Source organism: Pristiophorus japonicus, unplaced genomic scaffold, assembly GCF_044704955.1.
Source record: "Pristiophorus japonicus isolate sPriJap1 unplaced genomic scaffold, sPriJap1.hap1 HAP1_SCAFFOLD_158, whole genome shotgun sequence".
NCBI lineage: Eukaryota > Metazoa > Chordata > Chondrichthyes > Pristiophoridae > Pristiophorus > Pristiophorus japonicus.
Genome location: NW_027251257.1, coordinates 20,383 through 40,403, shown reverse-complemented (window position 1 = coordinate 40,403; position 20,021 = coordinate 20,383). Strand labels below are relative to the sequence as shown.

Here is a 20,021-nt window from a genome sequence, read left to right as displayed (position 1 = left end):
TCCTGTGACAGTGGGAACTGGTGCTCTCCACTCTCTGTCCTGTGACAGTGGGAACTGGTGCTCTCCACTCTCTGTCCTGTGACAGTGGGAACTGGCGCTCTCCACTCTCTGTCCTGTGACAGTTGGAGCTGGTGCTCTCCACTTTCTCTCCTGTGACAGTTGGAGCTGGTGCTCTCCACTCTCCCGTCCTGTGACAGTGGGAACTGGTGCTCTCCACTCTCTCTCCTGTGACAGTTGGAGCTGGTGCTCTCCACTCTCTGTCCTGTGACAGTGGGAACTGGTGCTCTCCACTCTCCCGTCCTGTGACAGTGGGAACTGGTGCTCTCCACTCTCTCTCCTGTGACAGTTGGAGCTGGTGCTCTCCACTCTCTGTCCTGTGACAGTGGGAACTGGTGCTCTCCACTCTCCCGTCCTGTGACAGTGGGAACTGGTGCTCTCCACTCTCTCTCCTGTGACAGTTGGAGCTGGTGCTCTCCACTCTCTGTCCTGTGACAGTGGGAACTGGTGCTCTCCACTCTCTGTCCTGTGACAGTAGGAGCTGGTGCTCTCCATTCTCTGTCCTGTGACAGTGGGAACTGGTGCTCTCCACTCTCTCCTGCGACAGTTTGAACTGGTGCTCTCCACTCTCTCTCCTGCGACAGTGGGAACTGGTGCTCTCCACTCTCTCTCCTGTGACAGTGGGAACTGGTGCTCTCCACTCTCTGTCCTGTGACAGTGGGAACTGGTGCTCTCCTCTCTCTGTCCTGTGACAGTGGGAACTGGTGCTCTGCACTCTCTGTCCTGTGACAGTGGGAACTGATGCTCTCCACTCTCCCGTCCTGTGACAGTGTGAACTGGTGTGCTCCACTCTCCCGTCCTGTGACAGTGGGAACTGGTGCTCTCCACTCTCTCGTCCTGTGCCAGTTGGAGCTGGTGCTCTCCACTCTCTCTCCTGTGACAGTGGGAACTGGTGCTCTCCACTCTCTCTCCTGTGACAGTGGGAACTGGTGCTCTCCACTCTCTGTCCTGTGACAGTGGGAACTGGCGCTCTCCACTCTCTGTCCTGTGACAGTGGGAACTGGTGCTCTCCACTCTCTGTCCTGTGACAGTGGGAACTGGTGCTCTCCACTCTCTGTCCTGTGACAGTGGGAACTGGTGCTCTCCACTCTCTGTCCTGCGACAGTGGGAACTGGTGCTCTCCACTCTCCCGTCCTGTGACAGTGGGAACTGGTGCGCTCCACTCTCTCTCCTGTGACAGTGGGAACTGGTGCTCTCCACTCTCTCTCCTGTGACAGTGGGAACTAGTGCTCTCCACTCTCTCTCCTGTGACAGTGGGAACTGGTGCTCTCCACTCTCTCTCCTGTGACAGTGGGAACTAGTGCTCTCCACTCTCTCTCCTGTGACAGTGGGAACTGGTGCTCTCCACTCTCTCTCCTGTGACAGTTGGAGCTGGTGCTCTCCACTCTCTCTCCTGTGACAGTGGGAACTGGTGCTCTCCACTCTCTGTCCTGTGACAGTGGGAACTGGTGCTCTCCACTCTCTCTTGCGGCAGTTTGAACTGGTGCTCTCCACTCTCTCTCCTGCGACAGTGGGAACTGGTGCTCTCCACTCTCCCGTCCTGTGACAGTGGGAACTGGTGCTCTCCACTCTCTCTCCTGTGACAGTGGGAGCTGGTGCTCTCCACTCTCTCTCCTGTGACAGTGGGAACTGGTGCTCTCCACTCTCCTGTGACAGTGGGAACTGGTGCTCTCCACTCTCTCGCCCTGTGACAGTGGGAACTGGTGCTCTCCACTCTCTCTCCTGTGACAGTGGGAACTGGTGCTCTCCACTCTCTCTCCTGTGACAGTGGGAACTGGTGCTCTCCACTCTCTGTCCTGTGACAGTGGGAACTGGTGCTCTCCACTCTCTGTCCTGTGACAGTGGGAACTAGTGCTCTCCACTCTCTTGTCCTGGGACAGTGGGAACTGGTGCTCTCCACTCTCTGACCTGTGACAGTTGGAACTGGTGCTCTCCACTCTCTCGTCCTGTGACAGTGGGAACTGGTGCTCTCCACTCTCTCTCCTGTGACAGTGGGAACTGGTGCTCTCCACTCTCTCTCCTGTGACAGTGGGAACTGGTACTCTCCACTCTCTCTCCTGTGACAGTGGGAACTGATGCTCTCCACTCTCTCTCCTGTGACAGTGGGAACTGGTGCTCTCCACTCTCTCTCCTGTGACAGTGGGAACTGGTGCTCTCCACTCTCTCGCCCTGTGACAGTGGGAACTGGTGCTCTCCACTCTCTGTCCTGTGACAGTGGGAACTAGTGCTCTCCACTCTCTTGTCCTGGGACAGTGGGAACTGGTGCTCTCCACTCTCTGTCCTGTGACAGTTGGAACTGGTGCTCTCCACTCTCTCGTCCTGTGACAACGGGAACTGGTGCTCTCCACTCTCTCTCCTGTGACAGTGGGAACTGGTGCTCTCCACTCTCTCTCCTGTGACAGTGGGAACTGGTGCTCTCCACTCTCTCTCCTGTGACAGTGGGAACTGATGCTCTCCACTCTCTCTCCTGTGACAGTGGGAACTGGTGCTCTCCACTCTCTCTCCTGTGACAGTGGGAACTGGTGCTCTCCACTCTCTGTCCTGTGACAGTGGGAACTGGTGCTCTCCACTCTCTCTCCTGTGACAGTGGGAACTGGTGCTCTCCACTCTCTCTCCTGTGACAGTGGGAACTGGTGCTCTCCACTCTCTCTCCTGTGACAGTGGGAACTGATGCTCTCCACTCTCTCTCCTGTGACAGTGGGAACTGGTGCTCTCCACTCTCTCTCCTGTGACAGTGGGAACTGGTGCTCTCCACTCTCTGTCCTGTGACAGTGGGAACTGGTGCTCTCCACTCTCTCTCCTGTGACAGTGGGAACTGGTGCTCTCCACTCTCTCTCCTGTGACAGTGGGAACTGATGCTCTCCACTCTCTCTCCTGTGACAGTGGGAACTGGTGCTCTCCACTCTCTCTCCTGTGACAGTGGGAACTGGTGCTCTCCACTCTCTCTCCTGTGACAGTGGGAGCTGGTGCTCTCCACTCTCCCGTTGGTGTAGGAGGGAGGGCTTTAGTTTCCTGAACAATTGGGACCGCTTCTGGAGTCGGTGGGATCTGTACAAGTCGGACAGGTTACACCTCAACAGGGGGATGGAAACCCAGGAGAGGGCTCTGAGCGAGTTAGAGTGGGTGAGAGCTCAGATGAACAGGACCCCAAGAAAGAATGCGAAAGGCAGGAGGCAACAGAGCAGAGTAACACTGGGGTAAGTGTAAACCACAAGGTGATAGGACGGGACAATGGGCCCAAGTTTCCACAGGATAAAAAACGGGTGTCCCTCCGAGCTGGGCGCCCGTTTTTTGTGCCTAAAATGGCGCCAAAAAAAAAACGCGCTATTCTGGAGCGCCCTGCAGCTCCTTGTCTGTTTGGCGCGGCGCCCAGGGGGGCGGAGCCTACACTCGCGGCGATTTTGTAAGTGGGAGGGGCGGGTACTATTTAAATTAGTTTTTTTCCTGCCGACAACGCTGCACGTGCGCGTTGGAGCGTTCGCACACGCTCAGTGTGAAGGAAACATTGGCACTCGGCCATTTTTGTAGTTCTTTGTCGCTGTTTAATTTTTAAACATTTTTTAATAAAAGCACATTGCCATCAGCACTGAGGCTTCCTGCTTACTGCCCCTCCCTCCCTCCCTCCCCTCCACGGCAACAACCCGCTTTCTCCTCCCCCCCCCCCTCTCAGCGGCACGAACGGCTGCAGAATTCTCCCTGGCTGAAGCATTTTCACACAGGTAGGAAGATGGTTTATTTAATCTTTTCTTTGCTTATAAATGTTTATTCAGGTTGGATTTATTTGTATAATATTTGTTGAAGTATAAATAAGGATTGATTGTAGAATTTAATGACTTCCCTTCCCCCCCTCTCCCCCCCTCCCCGTTCTGGACGCCTAATTTGTAACCTGCGCCTGATTTTTTATGTGTAGAACAGGTTTTTTCAGTTCTACAAAAATCTTCACTTGCTCCATTCTACTTTAATTTGGAGTACGTTTTCACTGTGGAAACTTTGAAATCAGGCGTCAGTGGCCGGACACACCCCCTTTTGAAGAAAAAATTCTGTTCCAAAGTAGAACTGTTCGAGCTGACTAGGACTGCAGAAAAAAAAATGTGGAGAATTGCGATTTCTGAGATAGTCCGTTCTCCACCAGTTGCTCCTAAAAATCAGGCGCAAATCATGTGGAAACTTGGGCCCAATATGTATGAATATAAAAGGGCTGCAGGAGGGGTCAAAACTAAAAATCATGGTTTAAAAACTAGTATTAAAACACTCTACCTAAACGCACGCAGCATTCAAAACAAAGTAAATGAGTTGACGGCACAAATCATTACAAATGGGTATGATTTGGTGGCCATTACAGAAACGTGGTTGCAGGGTGGCCAAGACTGGGAATTAAACATACAGGGGTATCTGACAATTCGGAAAGATAGACAAGAAGGGAAAGGAGGTGGGGTAGCTCTGTTAATAAAGGATGATATCAGGGCAGTTGTGAGAGACGATATTGGCTCTAATTAACAAAATGTTGAATCATTGTGGGTGGAGATTAGAGATAGTAAGGGGAAAAAGTCACTGATGGGCGTAGTTTATAGGCCCCCAAATAATAACTTCATGGTGGGGCACACAATAATCAAGGGAATAATGGAGGCATGTGAAAAAGGAACGGCAGTAATCATGGGTGATTTTAACCTACATATCGATTGGTCAAATCAAATCACACGGGGTAGCCTTGAGGAGGAATTCATAGAATGCATACGGGATTGTTTCTTCGAACAGTATGTTACAGAACCTATAAGGGAGCAAGCTATCTTAGATCTGGTCCTGTGTAATGAGACAGGAATTATAAATGATCTCCTAGTAAAAGATCCTCTCGGAATGGGTGATCACAGTATGGTTGAATTTGTAACACAGATTGAGGGTGAGGAAGTAGTGTCTCAAATGAGCGTACTATGCTTAAACAAAGGGGACTACAGTGGGATGAGGGCAGAGTTGGCTAAAGTAGACTGGGAACACAGACTAAATGGTGGCACAATTGAGGAACAGTGGAGGACTTTTAAGGAGCTCTTTCATAGTGCTCAACAAAAATATATTCCACTGAAAAAGAAGGGCGTTAAGAGAAGGGATAACCAGCCGTGGATAATCAAGGAAATAAAGGAGAGTATCAAATTAAAAAACAATGCGTATAAGCTGGCCAAGGTTAGTGGGAAAGTAGAAGATTGGGAAAATTTTAAATGATAGCAAAGAATGACTTAGAAAGCAATAAAGAAAGGAAAGATAGATTACAAAAGTAAACTTGCGCAAAACATCAAAACAGATAATAAAAGCTAAAACGGAAAAGAGTGACTAAAGTAAATGTTGGTCCCTTAGAAGATGAGAAGGGGGATTTAATAATGGGAAATGTGGAAATGGCTGAGACCTTAAACAATTATTTTGCTTCGGTCTTCACAGTGGAAGACACAAAAACCATGCCAAAAATTGCTGGTCATGGGAATGTGGGAAGGGAGGACCTTGAGACAATCACTATCACTAGGGGGGTAGTGCTGGACAGGTTAATGGGACTCAAGGTAGACAAGTCCCCTGGTCCTGATGAAATGCATCCCAGGGTATTAAAAGAGATGGCGGAAGTTATAGCAGACGCATTCGTTATAATCTACCAAAATTCTCTGGGCTCTGGGGAGGTACCATCGGATTGGAAAGCAGCTAATGTAACGCCTCTGTTTAAAAAAGGGGGCAGACAAAAGGCAGGTAACTATAGGCCGGTTAGTTTAACATCTGTAGTGGGGAAAATGCTTGAAGCTATCATTAAGGAAGAAATAGTGGGACATCTGGATAGGAATAGTGCAATCAAGCAGACGCAGCATGGATTCAAGAAGGGGAAATCATGTGTAACTAATTTATTGGAATGCTTTGACGATGTAACAAGCATGGTAGATAGAGGTGTACCGATGGATGTGGTGTATTTAGATTTCCAAAAGGCATTCGATAAGGTGCCACACAAAAGGTTACTGCAGAAGATAAAGGTACGCGGAGTCAGAGGAAATGTATTAGCATGGATAGAGAATTGGCTGGCTAACAGAAAGCAGAGAGTCGGGATAAATGGGTCCTTTTCGGGTTGGAAATCGGTGGTTAGTGGTGTGCCACAGGGATCGGTGCTGGGACCACAACTGTTTACAATATACATAGATGACCTGGAAGAGGGGACAGAGTGTAGTGTAACAAAATTTGCAGATGACACAAAGATTAGTGGGAAAGCGGGTTGTGTCGAGGACACAGAGAGGCTGCAAAGAGATTTAGATAGGTTAAGCGAATGGGCTAAGGTTTGGCAGATGGAATACAATGTCGGAAAATGTGAAATCATTCACCTTGGAAAAAAAAAACATTAAAAGGGAATATTATTTGAATGGGGAGAAATTACAACATGCTGCGGTGCAGAGGGACCTGGGGGTCCTTGTGCATGAATCCCAAAAAGTTAGTTTGCAGGTGCAGCAGGTAATCAGGAAGGCGAATGGAATGTTGACCTTCATTGCGAGAGGGATGGAGTACAAAAGCAGGGAGGTCCTGCTGCAACTGTACAGGTTATTGGTGAGGCCGCACCTGGAGTACTGCGTGCAGTTTTGGTCACCTTACTTAAGGAAGGATATACTGGCTTTGGAGAGGGTACAGAAACGATTCACTCGGCTGATTCCGGAGATAAGGGGGTTACCTTATGATGATAGATTGAGTAGACTGGGTCTTTACTCGTTGGAGCTCAGAAGGATGAGGGGTGATCTTATAGAAACATTTAAAATAATGAAAGGGATAGACAAGATAGAGGCAGAGAGGTTGTTTCCACTGGTCGGGGAGACTAGAACTAGGGGACACAGCCTCAAAATACGGGGGAGCCAATTTAAAACCGAGTTGAGAGGAAATTTCTTCTCCCAGAGGGTTGTGAATCTGTGGAATTCTCTGCCCAAGGAAGCAGTTGAGGCTAGCTCATTGAATGTATTCAAATCACAGATGGATAGATTTTTAACCAATAAGGGAATTACGGGTTATGGGGTGCGGGCGGGTAAGTGGAGCTGAGTCCACGGCCAGATCAGCCATGATCTTGTTGAATGGCGGAGCAGGCTCGAGGGGCTAGATGGCCTACTCCTGTTCCTAATTCTTATGTTCTTATTATGTTCTTACGGCTCAGGGGATCAAGGACCATGGAGAGAAAGCAGGAAATGGGCACTGAGGGAATGATCAGCCATGATCTTATTGAATGGCGGTGCGGGCTTGAAGGGCCGAATGGCCTACTCCTGCACCTATTTTCAATGTTTCTATGACACCCAGGTTCCTCTGTACATCGACACTTCCCAAGCCATCACCATTTAAATAATACTTTGTCCTTATGTTTTTCCTCCCAAAGTGGATAACTTCACATTTATCCACATTATACTGCATCTGCCATGTGTTTGCCCACTCACTCAACCTATCTAAATCGCCTTGCAGCAAATATATATATTGTGAATAGCTGGGGCCCAAGCACTGATCCCTGTGGTACCCCACTAGTCACTGCCCGCCACCCCGGAAAAAGACCCGTTTATTCCTACTCTCTGTTTCCTGTCAGTTAACCAATTTTCAGTCCATGCCATTACATTGCCCCCAATCCTAGGTGCTTTAATTTTACACACTAACCTCTTATGTAGGACTTCATCAAATGCCTTCTGAAAATCCAAATACACTACATCCACTGGTTCTCCCTTATCTATGCTATCAGTTACATCCTCAAAAAACTCCAGTATGTTTGTCAAACATGATTTTCCTTTCATAATTCCATGTTGACTTTGTTTAATCCTGTTGATATTATCTAAGTGTGCCGTTATCACATCCTTCATAATAGACTCCAGCATTTTCCCTACTACTGATGACAGGCTATCCGGTCTGTAGTTCCCCGTTTTCTCTCTCCCTCCTTTTTTAGATCATTTGGTTACATTTGCCACCCTCCAATCTGCAGAATCTGTTCCATAATCTATAGAATTTTGTAAGATGACAACCATTGCATCCACTATTTCCATGGCTACCTCTTTTAGTACTCTGGGATACAGATCATCAGGCCCTGGGGATTTATCTGCCTTCAGTCCCATTAGTTTCTCCAGCACTATTTTCTTACTAATAATCATTTCCTTTAATTCCTCTTGCTCACTACACACTTGGTTCCCTAGCATTTCTGGGATGTTATTTGTGTTCTCTTCCATGAAGACAGAACCAAAGTATTTATTTAATTGTTCTGCCATTTCCTTGTTCCCCATTACAAATTCTCCTGTTTCTGTCTGCAAAGGCCCTACATTTTTCTTTACTAATCTTTTTCTTTTTACATACTTGTAGAAACTTTTGTAGCCGATTTTTATGTTCCTTGCAAGTTTACTCTCTCACTCTATTTTTCCCCTCATAATTAATCTCTTGGTCCTTTTTTGCTGAATTTTAAACTGCTCCCAAACCTCAGGCTTGCTACTTTTTCTGGTAACTTTGTATAACTCCTCTTTGGATCTAATACTATCCTTCATTTTTTTATTTAGCCATAGTTGGGCCACTTTTCCTTTTGTGTTTTTACGCCAGAAAGGAATGTATAACTGTTGCAATTCATGAATTCGTTCCTTAAATATTAGCCATTACCTATACATCGTCATGTCTTTTAATGAATCTTCCCAAACTATCATAACCAATTCATCCCTCATACCTTCGTAGTTTCCTTTGTTTAGATTTAGGACCTAGTTTCGGATTCGACTAATTCACTTTCCATCTTAAGAAAGAATTCAATCATGTTATGGTCACTCTTCCCTAAAGGACCCCACACAACAAAACTATTAATTAACCCCTTCTCATTACACAATACCCAATCTAGGATAGCCTGTTCCCTAGTAGGCTCCTCAACATACTGGTATAAAAAACCATCTTGGGGAGCACCTTCAGGAGAGGAGAGGGAGGGGAACCAGTGAATGTAGAACTGAACCCAGCCAGAGTCAGCACCTTCAGGGAAGGAGATGGAGGGGAACCAGTTAGAGTAAAACTGAACCCAGCCAGAGTCAGCATCTTCAGGGGCGGAGAGGGAGGGGAACCAGTGAGTGTGGAACTGAACCCAGCCAGAGTCAGCACCTTCAGGGGAGGAGAGGGAGGGGAACCAGTGAGTGTAGAACTGAACCCAGCCAGAGTCAGCACCTTCAGGGATGGAGAGGGAGGGGAACCAGTGAATGTGGAACTGAACCCAGCCAGAGTCAGCAACTGCAGTGGGGAGAGAGAGGGGAACCAGTGAGTGTAGAACTGAAGCCAGCCAGAGTCAGCACCTTCAGGGGGGAGAGGGAGGGGAACCAGTGAGTGTAGAACTGAACCCAGCCAGAGTCAGCAACTGCAGGGGGGAGAGAGAGAGGGGAACCAGTGAGTGTAGAACTGAACCCAGACGGAGTCAGCACCTTCAGGGGAGGGGAACCAGTGAGTGTAGAACTGAACCCAGACGGAGTCAGCACCTTCACGGGAGCAGAGGGAGGGGAACCAGTGAGTGTAGAACTGAACCCAGACGGAGTCAGTGTCTTCAGGGGAGGAGAGGGGAGCCAGTGAATGTGGAACTGAACCCAGCCAAAGTCAGCACCTTTAAGAGCGAGGACAGAGATTAGGGAGCAGAACCAGTGCTTGTAGAACAGAACCTGTCCAATCCTGTCAGAATTTTGTAGAACAGAACCCAGCCAGAGGCAGCCAGAGAAAAAGATTAGTGAAGACCAACGTAGGTCCTTTGCAGACAGAATCGGGTGAATTTATAATGGGGAACAAAGAAATGGCAGACTAATTGAACAAATACTTTGGATCTGTCTTCATTAAGGAATACACAAATATCCTTCCGGAAATACTAGGGATTCGAGGGTCTAGCGAAAAGAAGGAACTGAAGGAAATTCTTATTAGTCAGGAAATTGTGTTCGGGAAATTGATGGGATTGAAGGCCGATAAATCACCAGGGCCTGATAGGCTGCATTCCAGAGTACTTAAGGAAGTGGCCTGAGAATTAGTGGATGCATTGGTGATCATTTTCCAAATTCTATTGACTCTGGATCAGTTCCTATGGACTGGAGGGTCGCTAATGTAACACCACTGTTTTAAAAAGGAGGGAGAGAGAAAACGGGGAATTATAGACTGGTTAGCCTGACAGCGGTGGTGGCGAAAATGTTGGAATCAATGATTAAAGATGAAATAGCAGCGCATTTGGAAAGCGGTGACAGGATTGGTCCAAGTCAGCATGGATTTATGAAAGGGAAATCATACTTGACAAATCTTCCAGAATTTTTTGAGGATGTAACTAGTAGAGTGGACAAGGGAGAACCAGTGGATGTGGTGCATTTGGACTTTCAAAAGGCTTTTGACAAGGTCCCACACAAGAGATTGGTGTGCAAAATTAAAGCACATGATATTGGGGGTAACATATTAACGTGGATAGAGAACTGGTTGGCAGGCAGGAAGCAGAGAGTCGGAATAAACGGGTCCTTTTCAGAATGGCAGGCAGTGACCAGTGGGGTGCCGCAGGGTTCAGTGCTGGGACCCCAGCTATTTACAATATACATCAATGATTTAAATGAAGGAATTGAATGTAATATCTCCTAGTTTGCAGATGACACTAAGCTGGGTGGAGGTGTGAGCTGTGAGTAGGACGCTAAGAGACTGCAGTGGGACTTGGATAGGTTAGGTGAGTCGGCAAATGCATGGCAGATGCAGTATAATGTGGATAAATGTGAGGTTATCCACTTTGGTGGCAAGAACAGTAAGACAGAATATTATCTGAATGGTAACAGATTAGGAAAAGGGGAGGTGCAACTAGACTTGGGTGTCATGGTACATCAGTCATTGAAGTTTGGCATGCAGGTACAGCAGGTGGTGAAGAAGGTAAATGGCATGTTGGCCTTCATTGCTAGTGGATTTGAGTATAGGAGCAGGGAGGTCTTACTGCAGTTGTACGGAGCCTTGGTGAGGCCTCACCTGGAATATTGTGTTCAGTTTTGGTCCCCGAATCTGAGGAAGGACGTTCTTGAGGGAGTGCAGCGAAGGTTCACCAGACTGATTCCCGGGATGGCAGGACTGACATAGGAGGAGAGATTGGATCAACTGGGTTTGTATCCACTGGAGTTTAGAAGAATGAGAAGGGATCTCATAGAAACATAAAATTCTGACGGGATTGGACAAGTTAGATGCAAGAAGAATGTTCCCGTTACTGGGGAGTTCCAGAACCAGGGGTGTCGAAATCTCGACCTCCGAAAAGAATGACTCCGACACTTACAGCTCCGATGGAAGTTTCCCTTTTAATTTACTTGCTCGCAAGGGGTAAGTTTCACTCAGTCAAGGGCTAAAATGAAACCTCCGCAATGGTACAGCTTCACAAGATATTTATACAGTAAAACCCAAGTTCTGGCCTCTCCCTGTGTATTGCTCTGTCTCACAGTCAGTGAATACAGATAAAGAGTTAATTACTATATCCTGGTACTGAAATGGTGTCAAGATATTCCCTTTTGTCAGGGTTATCAGAAAGCCAAACGGCCATTACTCCATGAGTCATAGGTAATGGGCTATCACCTGTCTTGTATTGTATCAGGATTATCCAATCTCCTGGTCAGTTTACCTGTTTGCTTCAAATGGATGAGGTAAAGGAAAGAGATAATGGCTAGAAGATAAGGGTGGGGTGACATGGAACTCCTGTAGTGTAGACAATAGGAGAGCACCATGGGGGGTTACTTGTCTCAGCATGACTTGTCTCCTAGCTGTCTGATAACCATCAGCCATCTAACAGCAGGTTTAGCTGTTCATAATAAGCTGGCTGCTAAAATGCAGAAAGTTCTGGAAGGGCCAGGACTCCATTTTAATCAAAAGGCACACAAATACCGTATGGTATCAGCTTAGATAAAAATACATTTCCACATTCCCCCATTTTGTCCTTCACAAGGACAACTCAATCCATTCTGATCTTGTACAGTCTCTCCATTTCCATTTCTTTTAGTTTCATTACTCACTAGGCATATTATACCCTCAGGATTTCCTATTCTGGGAGTAATGCTTAGGAAGGGAGGCTGATGGTTATTATAATAATTGGGCTGGTACCATCCCTGGAAGGCTGTAAGATTAAACCCTGCCGACCTCCATTCTGTTTGCTCCTTTGTTTCTGGCCCCTTAGTTAGTTTTGTCCTGTTTTGCACTGTCAACCATTCTACCATTTCTGATTCGTTAAAGGGGACAGATCTCATGGGAATACCCCCCTGGAGTGGACAGGTACATGGGAACATATCCAACAACTCGACAAGTTTCTTTCTTGAGCATACCTATGACTCAGTGCCATAAATACGTTTACGTGCAATTCCCTTCGGTGGTGGGTCTGTACCCCTGGTGTAATCAATAATGTGAAGTAAAACCCTGTCAAGCCCAGCACCATCAGTCCCCATAGTCCATACAGTTCTTTATTCAGTCTTCCTTTTTCTGTTCCTCTGATTCCTTCGTCCCTTCCTCCTGGTCGGGTGCCCGTTTGCAATGGGATGCGTGGATCCATGTTGGTCTTTCCTTTACCTTGATTGCAGTATTGGTCGCCAGCAGGACCTGGTATGGTCCTTCGAATCTTGGCTGTAGACTGCTTTTCCTTTTAAAAATCTTGATGTAAACGAATTCCCCTGGCTCCAGGTTATGACACTTCCCTTCCGCTGGCTTGACTTGGGCTTCCTTTACCTGTGAATGAAAGCTGGAAATACATTTGGTTAGTGCAATACAATAATTCAACATATTTTCCTCCATTTTGTGGATGTCCATCTGTTTTGCAGTAAATGGTGCTGTAAAAGGTAGTCGTTGGGGACGTCCCATAACTATCTCATGTGGTGACAAGCCTGTTGTTCTGTTGGTTGCAGATCGCATTACCATCAAAGCTAAGGGCAGCAGTTCTGTCCATTTCAGTCCAGTGTCATTGCATAGTTTTGCCAGCTTATTTTTAAGCATTCCATTATATCTTTCAACAAGTCCAGCTGATTGTGGATGATAACTGCAATGAAAACGTTGATTAATCTGTAAAGCTTTACACATTTCTCTTATGACAGTTCCCGTGAAATGTGACCCGTTATCACTGGAAAGCTTAGCAGGGATTCCGAAGCGCGGTACAATTTCTTTTAACAAACATTTAGCAACAGTAGTGGCATCGGCCTTTTTACATGGAAAGGCTTCAATCCATCTAGAGAACACATCTACAATAACTAATACATACTTGAATCCCATACACATAGGTAATTCAATAAAATCCATTTGTAAATGTACAAAAGGCCCGACTGGATTTGGGTGGGAGGCAGATTCTACTTTTTCCGTCTTACCCGGATTCATTGTCTGACAGGTAACACAATTTTCACAGATTTGTTTTGCAATTGCCGAAATACCTGGTGCATACCAAGTTGCCAAAATATAATCTGCCAATCCCCCTTTGCCTGCATGTGTGAATGTATGAACACATCGGGCAATCCATGGAAGTAAGGATCTAGGGGCCACCACGCGGCCGTCATGGTGAACCCATATTCCTTCTGGATTTTTATAACATTGATCCTTCGTCCAGGTCACCACCTCCTCCGTACTGGCCTGTGTCTGAAAGGCCAGCACGTCATTAATAGTGGGTGGCGGGTCTGAGCAATTATTTTTCCTTAGTGGGAACAATGACACCTGCATCCCCCCTTTCGACAGAGCTGCTGACTTAGCTGCATTATCAGCTCTGGCATTCCCGAGTGCCACCTCATTCGACTGGCCTGTATGTGCTTGGCATTTGATAATGGCAAGTTTTAAGGGGCATTGAATGGCTCGCAGGAGATTTTCCACTTGTTCTGCATTTTTGATAGGGGTTCCTGAAGAAGTCAGGTACCCGCGAATCTTCCAAATTTGTCCATAGTCATGTGATACCCCAAAAGCATACCTGGAGTCAGTGTAGATATTAACTGTGTGTCCTTCAGCCAGAATACAGGCTCGAGTTAACGCAAACAATTCGGCTTGTTGGGCTGAAAAGGAGTCTGGAAGAGAGGCTGTTTCGACAACATTAAACTGAGTTACAATTGCATAAGCCGCTCTAGGTTGGCCCTTATCATTTCGTAAGTCTGATCCGTCAACATAGTACATTAGCTCAGGGTTACACATTGGTACATCTGTTAGATTGATACGTGGTTTAGTCACTAATTCGGTTACCATTTCACATGAATGGGGTTCGCCGTCGTCTTCCGTGGGGAGTAGAGTGGCTGGATTTAAGGTAGTGCATCTTTTGATGACAAGGTTCGGATTTGATAACAGTTCGACCTCGTATTTGGTGGTTCTTGCGGAGGTTAGGTGTTGGGTGGCACATTTAGTAAGTAAAATCTCGACAGAGTGTGGGATATACAAAATGGTCTGATGATTTAGAGTTATTGGCTGAGCCTGTTGCATAGCATAATAAGCTGCTGCCAACGAAGGAAGACATCCTGGTAGTCCGCGTGCCACTGGGTCTAGTTGGGTACTGAAATACGCTACCGGTCGCTGCCTGTCCCCATGTAACTGAGTCAAAACAGATTGTGCAAAACCCGACTTGTGATGCACAAATAAGTTGAATAGCTTAGTGTAATCTGGTAATCCCAAGGCGGGTGCTGAAGTGAGGGACTGCTTAAGGTTCTGGAAAGCATTCCGGGATACTTCATTCCACATCCTTTAAGCATTGTGAGAATATAGTAGATTCATTCACAGCTCGTAGGTCATGGACAAACCTCCATTTGTGTGGGCTTCTGAACTGGACAAATCTGTGTGTTACACGGACTTCTCATTTATGCTTATAGTGATTCACAGATCACAGAATGTAAAGTACTTGTTTTCTAATTTTATTAAAAGGCTTCCAAACCCAAGATTTTTCCAATACACCCAAAATGTTGATCAAGAGATCACCTGAAATATCTCAAAATCCCAATTCAACTATTGTACTGCCACTCTTTATCCAAAAAAATCTCCCCCTACTGAGTTAGAAGCTTTTGTACCAAGATTTTACACCAAGGACAATGAGAGTGTACTCCCCCAGCCTGCACCTCGAGAGACCCACAAAGGCTTTTTTTAAAAAAAGCATTACAACTTTTAACCACCGGGACCATGTCTCAACAACCTATCCTTTGTGCATTTCCCAGCTCCGTAACCTCTCATCCGAATAAATCCACACCTGCGCTTCTAACTTAAAATGTCTTAAACTTCCCACATACAGGACAACACTATGAAGGGTTAAAAAAAAACTTCACTTTGTTTGAAAAAGTGGGTGGAGCTAAAACAAACAGGCAGTTCCACAACCTTTCCAAACAGGCTTCCAGACACAAGGAAAAAAGACAGAAGCACTCTCATTCAAAGACAAGACATTCACGCACTCTCATTGAAAGACAAGACATTCACAAGTCTCTCTCCATTCAATAAAGCTTTTTTCTTTTGCTAGCTTCATTTTTTTTTGAATCCATAAGTCACTATCAGGTTCTCTTTTTTTTTTAATTTAATTTACTTCCTCTGTTAATTTTACATGGGCTTGAAGAATCGGAACCCAGGCCTTTTCTATTACTTTCCTTTTTTTTTTTGGATCTCTGTTTATAAGACACTCCTGGAGACAAGTTGTTCTCTCTAAATTAAATGAACCATCGGGTGGAAATGGCCTGTTTTCACCCTTAGTCCACTTTACTGGTTTTTGTTTCTTTGGTCAATTGAAGACTGACCACAATTCTGGAGCATGACATAGGCTGGTGTGCCTTTTGTGGTGTTTTAACTTGCTCCGGCACCCATTCTGGATGATTAAGATTTTCCCACAGTTTCTGATCTCACAATCCTTTCGGCCAACCGAGTTCTCTACGCCCACTTCTCCTGGCCGTTACAATAAAAATCTTATCATATAAGAACCTGGAACCCTTTTCGATCGACTAGCGCTTCCTTACCTACTGAAACCTTCCCCGGGCTGTCTCGAGATTTTTTCCAGAACCTGTTCTCTTCTGCTGGCGAGCTGAGAAAGAAATGGTTATAAAAAAAATACCTTTAACTTTTAAATGCCGAGTCTTGTAGATGCAGTACCTCAGCTGTGGACAACAGATTACATCTGCGATTCAACAGTGAAGAAACCTCTTGTGAGCAAAGGCTCACCTTGTTTGGCCACCGAAGCCTTTCACTGGAGAGGCACTATGCCTGTATCCGTTTTACTCACAGAACAGAGAGTATGCATCTCGGTGGAACCTCCAATAACTGTCGAAATCTCGACCTCCGAAAAGAATGACTCCGACACTTACAGCTCCGATGGAAGTTTCCCTTTTAATTTACTTGCTCGCAAGGGGTAAGTTTCACTCAGTCAAGGGCTAAAATGAAACCTCCGCAATGGTACAGCTTCACAAGATATTTATACAGTAAAACCCAAGATCTGGCCTCTCCCTGTGTATTGCTCTGTCTCACAGTCAGTGAATACAGATAAAGAGTTAATTACTATATCCTGGTACTGAAATGGTGTCAAGATATTCCCTTTTGTCAGGGTTATCAGAAAGCCAAACGGCCATTACTCCATGAGTCATAGGTAATGGGCTATCACCTGTCTTGTATTGTATCAGGATTATCCAATCTCCTGGTCAGTTTACCTGTTTGCTTCAAATGGATGAGGTAAAGGAAAGAGATAATGGCTAGAAGATAAGGGTGGGGTGACATGGAACTCCTGTAGTGTAGACAATAGGAGAGCACCATGGGGGGTTACTTGTCTCAGCATGACTTGTCTCCTAGCTGTCTGATAACCATCAGCCATCTAACAGCAGGTTTAGCTGTTCATAATAAGCTGGCTGCTAAAATGCAGAAAGTTCTGGAAGGGCCAGGACTCCATTTTAATCAAAAGGCACACAAATACCGTATGGTATCAGCTTAGATAAAAATACATTTCCACAGGGGTCACAGTCTAAGAATAAGGGGTCAGCCATTTAGAAATGTGATGAAGAGAAACTTCTTCACTCAGCGAGTGGTTAACTTGTGGAATTCTCTACCGCAGAAAGTTGTTGAGGCCAATTCGTTAGATATATTCAAAGGGGAGTTAGATATGGCCCTTACGGGCAAAGGAATCAAGTGGTATAGAGAGAAAGCAGGAAAGAGGTACTGAGGTTGAATGATCAGCCATGATCTTATTGAATGGCGGTGCAGGCTCAAAGGGCCAAATGGCCTGCTCCTGCACCTAATTTCTATGTTTCTATCAAGGGACGGAGAGGGAGGGGAACCAGTGAGTGTGGAACTGAACCCAGCCAGAATTGGTGGTTATAACTGGGAGTGGAGGAGAAACAGTCTAGAAATGTGTGTTGATTTGGATTTCAGCACAGCAGGAGGGACAATGTGTGGGACAGGGATTTACAGCTTTGGAAGAACCAGAGAGGAAAGAATGTTCCATGGAAACTAGATGTGTCTATTTTGAATTTCTGTCTTGTACTGACAGTGATGAGTTTTGTTATCTCCTTTTACAGAGTATTAGAAGGGGAGATTTTCAGACAGGAAACACAAACCAAACATCGCGTCAAGATCTGACGGAGTCAATCGTTTCATCAGGACCTGAATATCATCGGCCTTTGAAAGTGGAAGGAGAAATGTTTGTCTGTTCTGTCTGTGGGAATAGATTTCAAATATCAGTGTGACTGGAAAAGCACCGAGACACACACCCGAGTGAGTGTTCCAGTGCACTGACTGTGGAAAGAGCTTTAACCAGTTACACAGCCTGAAAACACATCGCACCATTCACAGCGGGGAGAAACTGTAAACGTGTTGTGTGTGTGGGCGAGGCTTCAACTGATCATCCAACATGGAGAGTCACAAGGACACCCGCACCACGGAGAAACCGTGGAAATGTGGGGACTGTGGAAAGGGATTCCATTCCCCCTCCCTGCTGGAAATTCATCGACGCAGTCACACTGGGGAGAGGCCGTTCACCTGCCCCGTGTGTGGGAAGGGATTTACTGAGTTATCCCAACTTGTAGCTCACCAGCGAGTTCACACTGGGGAGAGGCCGTTCACCTGTCCCGAGTGTGGGAAGCGATTCACTCAGTCATCCCACCTGCTGACACACCATCGAGTTCACACTGGGGAGAGGCCGTTCACCTGCCCCATGTGTGGGAAGCGATTCATTTGTTCATCCAACCTGCTGACACACCAGCGAGTTCACACTGGGGAGAGGCCGTTCACCTGCTCACAGTGTGGGAAGGGATTCACTCAGTTATCCACCCTGCAGTCACACCAGCGAGTTCACACTGGGGAGAGACCGTTCACCTGCTCAAAGTGTGAGAAGGGATTCACTTGTTCATCCGATCTGCTGAGACACCAGCGAGTTCACACTGGGGAGAGGCCGTTCACCTGCTCACAGTGTGGGAAGCGATTCACTCAGTTATCCACCCTGCAGTCACACAAGCGAGTTCACACTGGGGAGAGGCCGTTCACCTGCTCTGAGTGTGGGAAAGGATTCACTGGGTCATCCGACCTGCTGAAACACCAGCGAGTTCACACTGGGGAGAGACCGTTCACCTGCTCTGAGTGTGGGAAAGGATTCACTGGGTCATCTGTCTTGCTGAAACACCAGCGAGTTCACACTGGGGAGAGGCCGTTCACCTGCTCTGAGTGTGGGAAGCGATTCACTGAGTCATCCAACCTGCTGAGACACCAGCGACTTCACACTGGGAGGAGGCCGTTCACCTGTCCCGAGTGTGGGAAGCGATTCACTGAGTCATCCAATCTGCTGACACACCAGCGAGTTCACACTGGGGAGAGGCCGTTCACCTGCTCTGAGTGTGGGAAGCAATTCGTTTGTTCATCCAACCTGCTAACACACCAGCGAATTCACACTGGGGAGAGGCCGTTCACCTGCTCACAGTGTGGTAAGGGATTCACTTGTTCATCCGATCTGCTGAGACACCAGCGAGTTCACACTGGGGAGAGGCCATTCACCTGCTCTGAGTGTGGGAAGGGATTTGCTCGGTTATCCACCCTGCAGTCACACAAGCGACTTCACACTGGGGAGAGGCCGTTCACCTGCTCTGAGTGTGGGAAGGGATTCACTTGTTCATCCACCCTGCTGACACACCAGCGAGTTCACACTGGGGAGAGGCCGTTCACCTGCTCTGAGTGTGGGAAGGGATTCACTGGGTCATCCAACCTGCTGAGACACCAGCGAGTTCACAAGTGACTGCAGGGGTTGGAACCTGCTGTTATTGCTGCTGTTAATCACATCCCGACTGAACCATGTTCATTCTGACAGTTGGGGTTTGTTTCTGCTGATGTTAATAACCCTATAACTGGGCTGGACTTTAATATTCTGGATATATTGCTGATTGTGTTCTCGGCTGCAGTGTCCATTTAAGAAACGCTGTGTGTTATCTTTCCCCTTAATTCAGTAACTCGCAACAGAAATTTGGTTTGCAATAAAATTACGAACTTTTACTTTAATCCTAAATTAATCTTTAGTACAAAATCTACAATAGTGTGTGAAAGTTTCCACTGAATAAAATCTCCAATTAGAAAGAGCTTGCTGACAATTCTTACTGACTTGCACATTACACACAGTGGCCCCTCCATTATCCACCAGAAAGAAGGGGAATGGGAATTGGTGGGGAATCAGTGTCCCCAAATGTTGCCCCTCCTGTCTGGTGTAGCAATCCCCTCGGCACGGGAATGGAGACAAGTCCAGACCAAAACTATGCGCAGTACTCCAGGTGTGGCCTTACCAACGCCCCGCACAGTTGTAGCAGGACTTCCCTACTTTTATACTCCATCCCCCTTGCAATAAAGGCCAGCATTCCATTTGCCTTCCTGATTACTTGCTGTACCTGCATGCTAACTTTTTGAGTTTCATGCACAAGAACCCCCCAGATCCCTCTGTACTGCAGCATTTTGTAATAGTCCCCATTTAAATAATAAATTGTTTTGACATTTTACCACATTATAGTCCATCTGCCAGATTTTTGCCCACTCACTGAGCCTCTCGATATCCC

The 20,021-nt window shown here is 46.6% G+C and overlaps 1 protein-coding gene across 3 annotated transcripts in view; it reads left to right on the top strand.

The window, feature by feature from the left end:
- The window catches only part of LOC139243026 (zinc finger protein 229-like), a 484,823-nt gene extending 465,269 nt beyond the window's left edge, over positions 1–19,554 (top strand). For 2 of the 3 annotated variants that reach the window (XM_070870618.1, XM_070870619.1), the window contains exon 3: positions 17,511–19,554. In XM_070870618.1, the coding sequence (XP_070726719.1) occupies positions 17,843–19,216 (1,374 nt within the window). In that variant the 5' untranslated portion in view covers positions 17,511–17,842 and the 3' untranslated portion in view covers positions 19,217–19,554. Of the gene's footprint in view, positions 1–16,263; positions 16,355–17,510 lie in introns of those variants that run through there. The other variant, XM_070870620.1, reaches the window with a different exon arrangement.
- Positions 19,555–20,021: the final 467 nt, after the last annotated feature.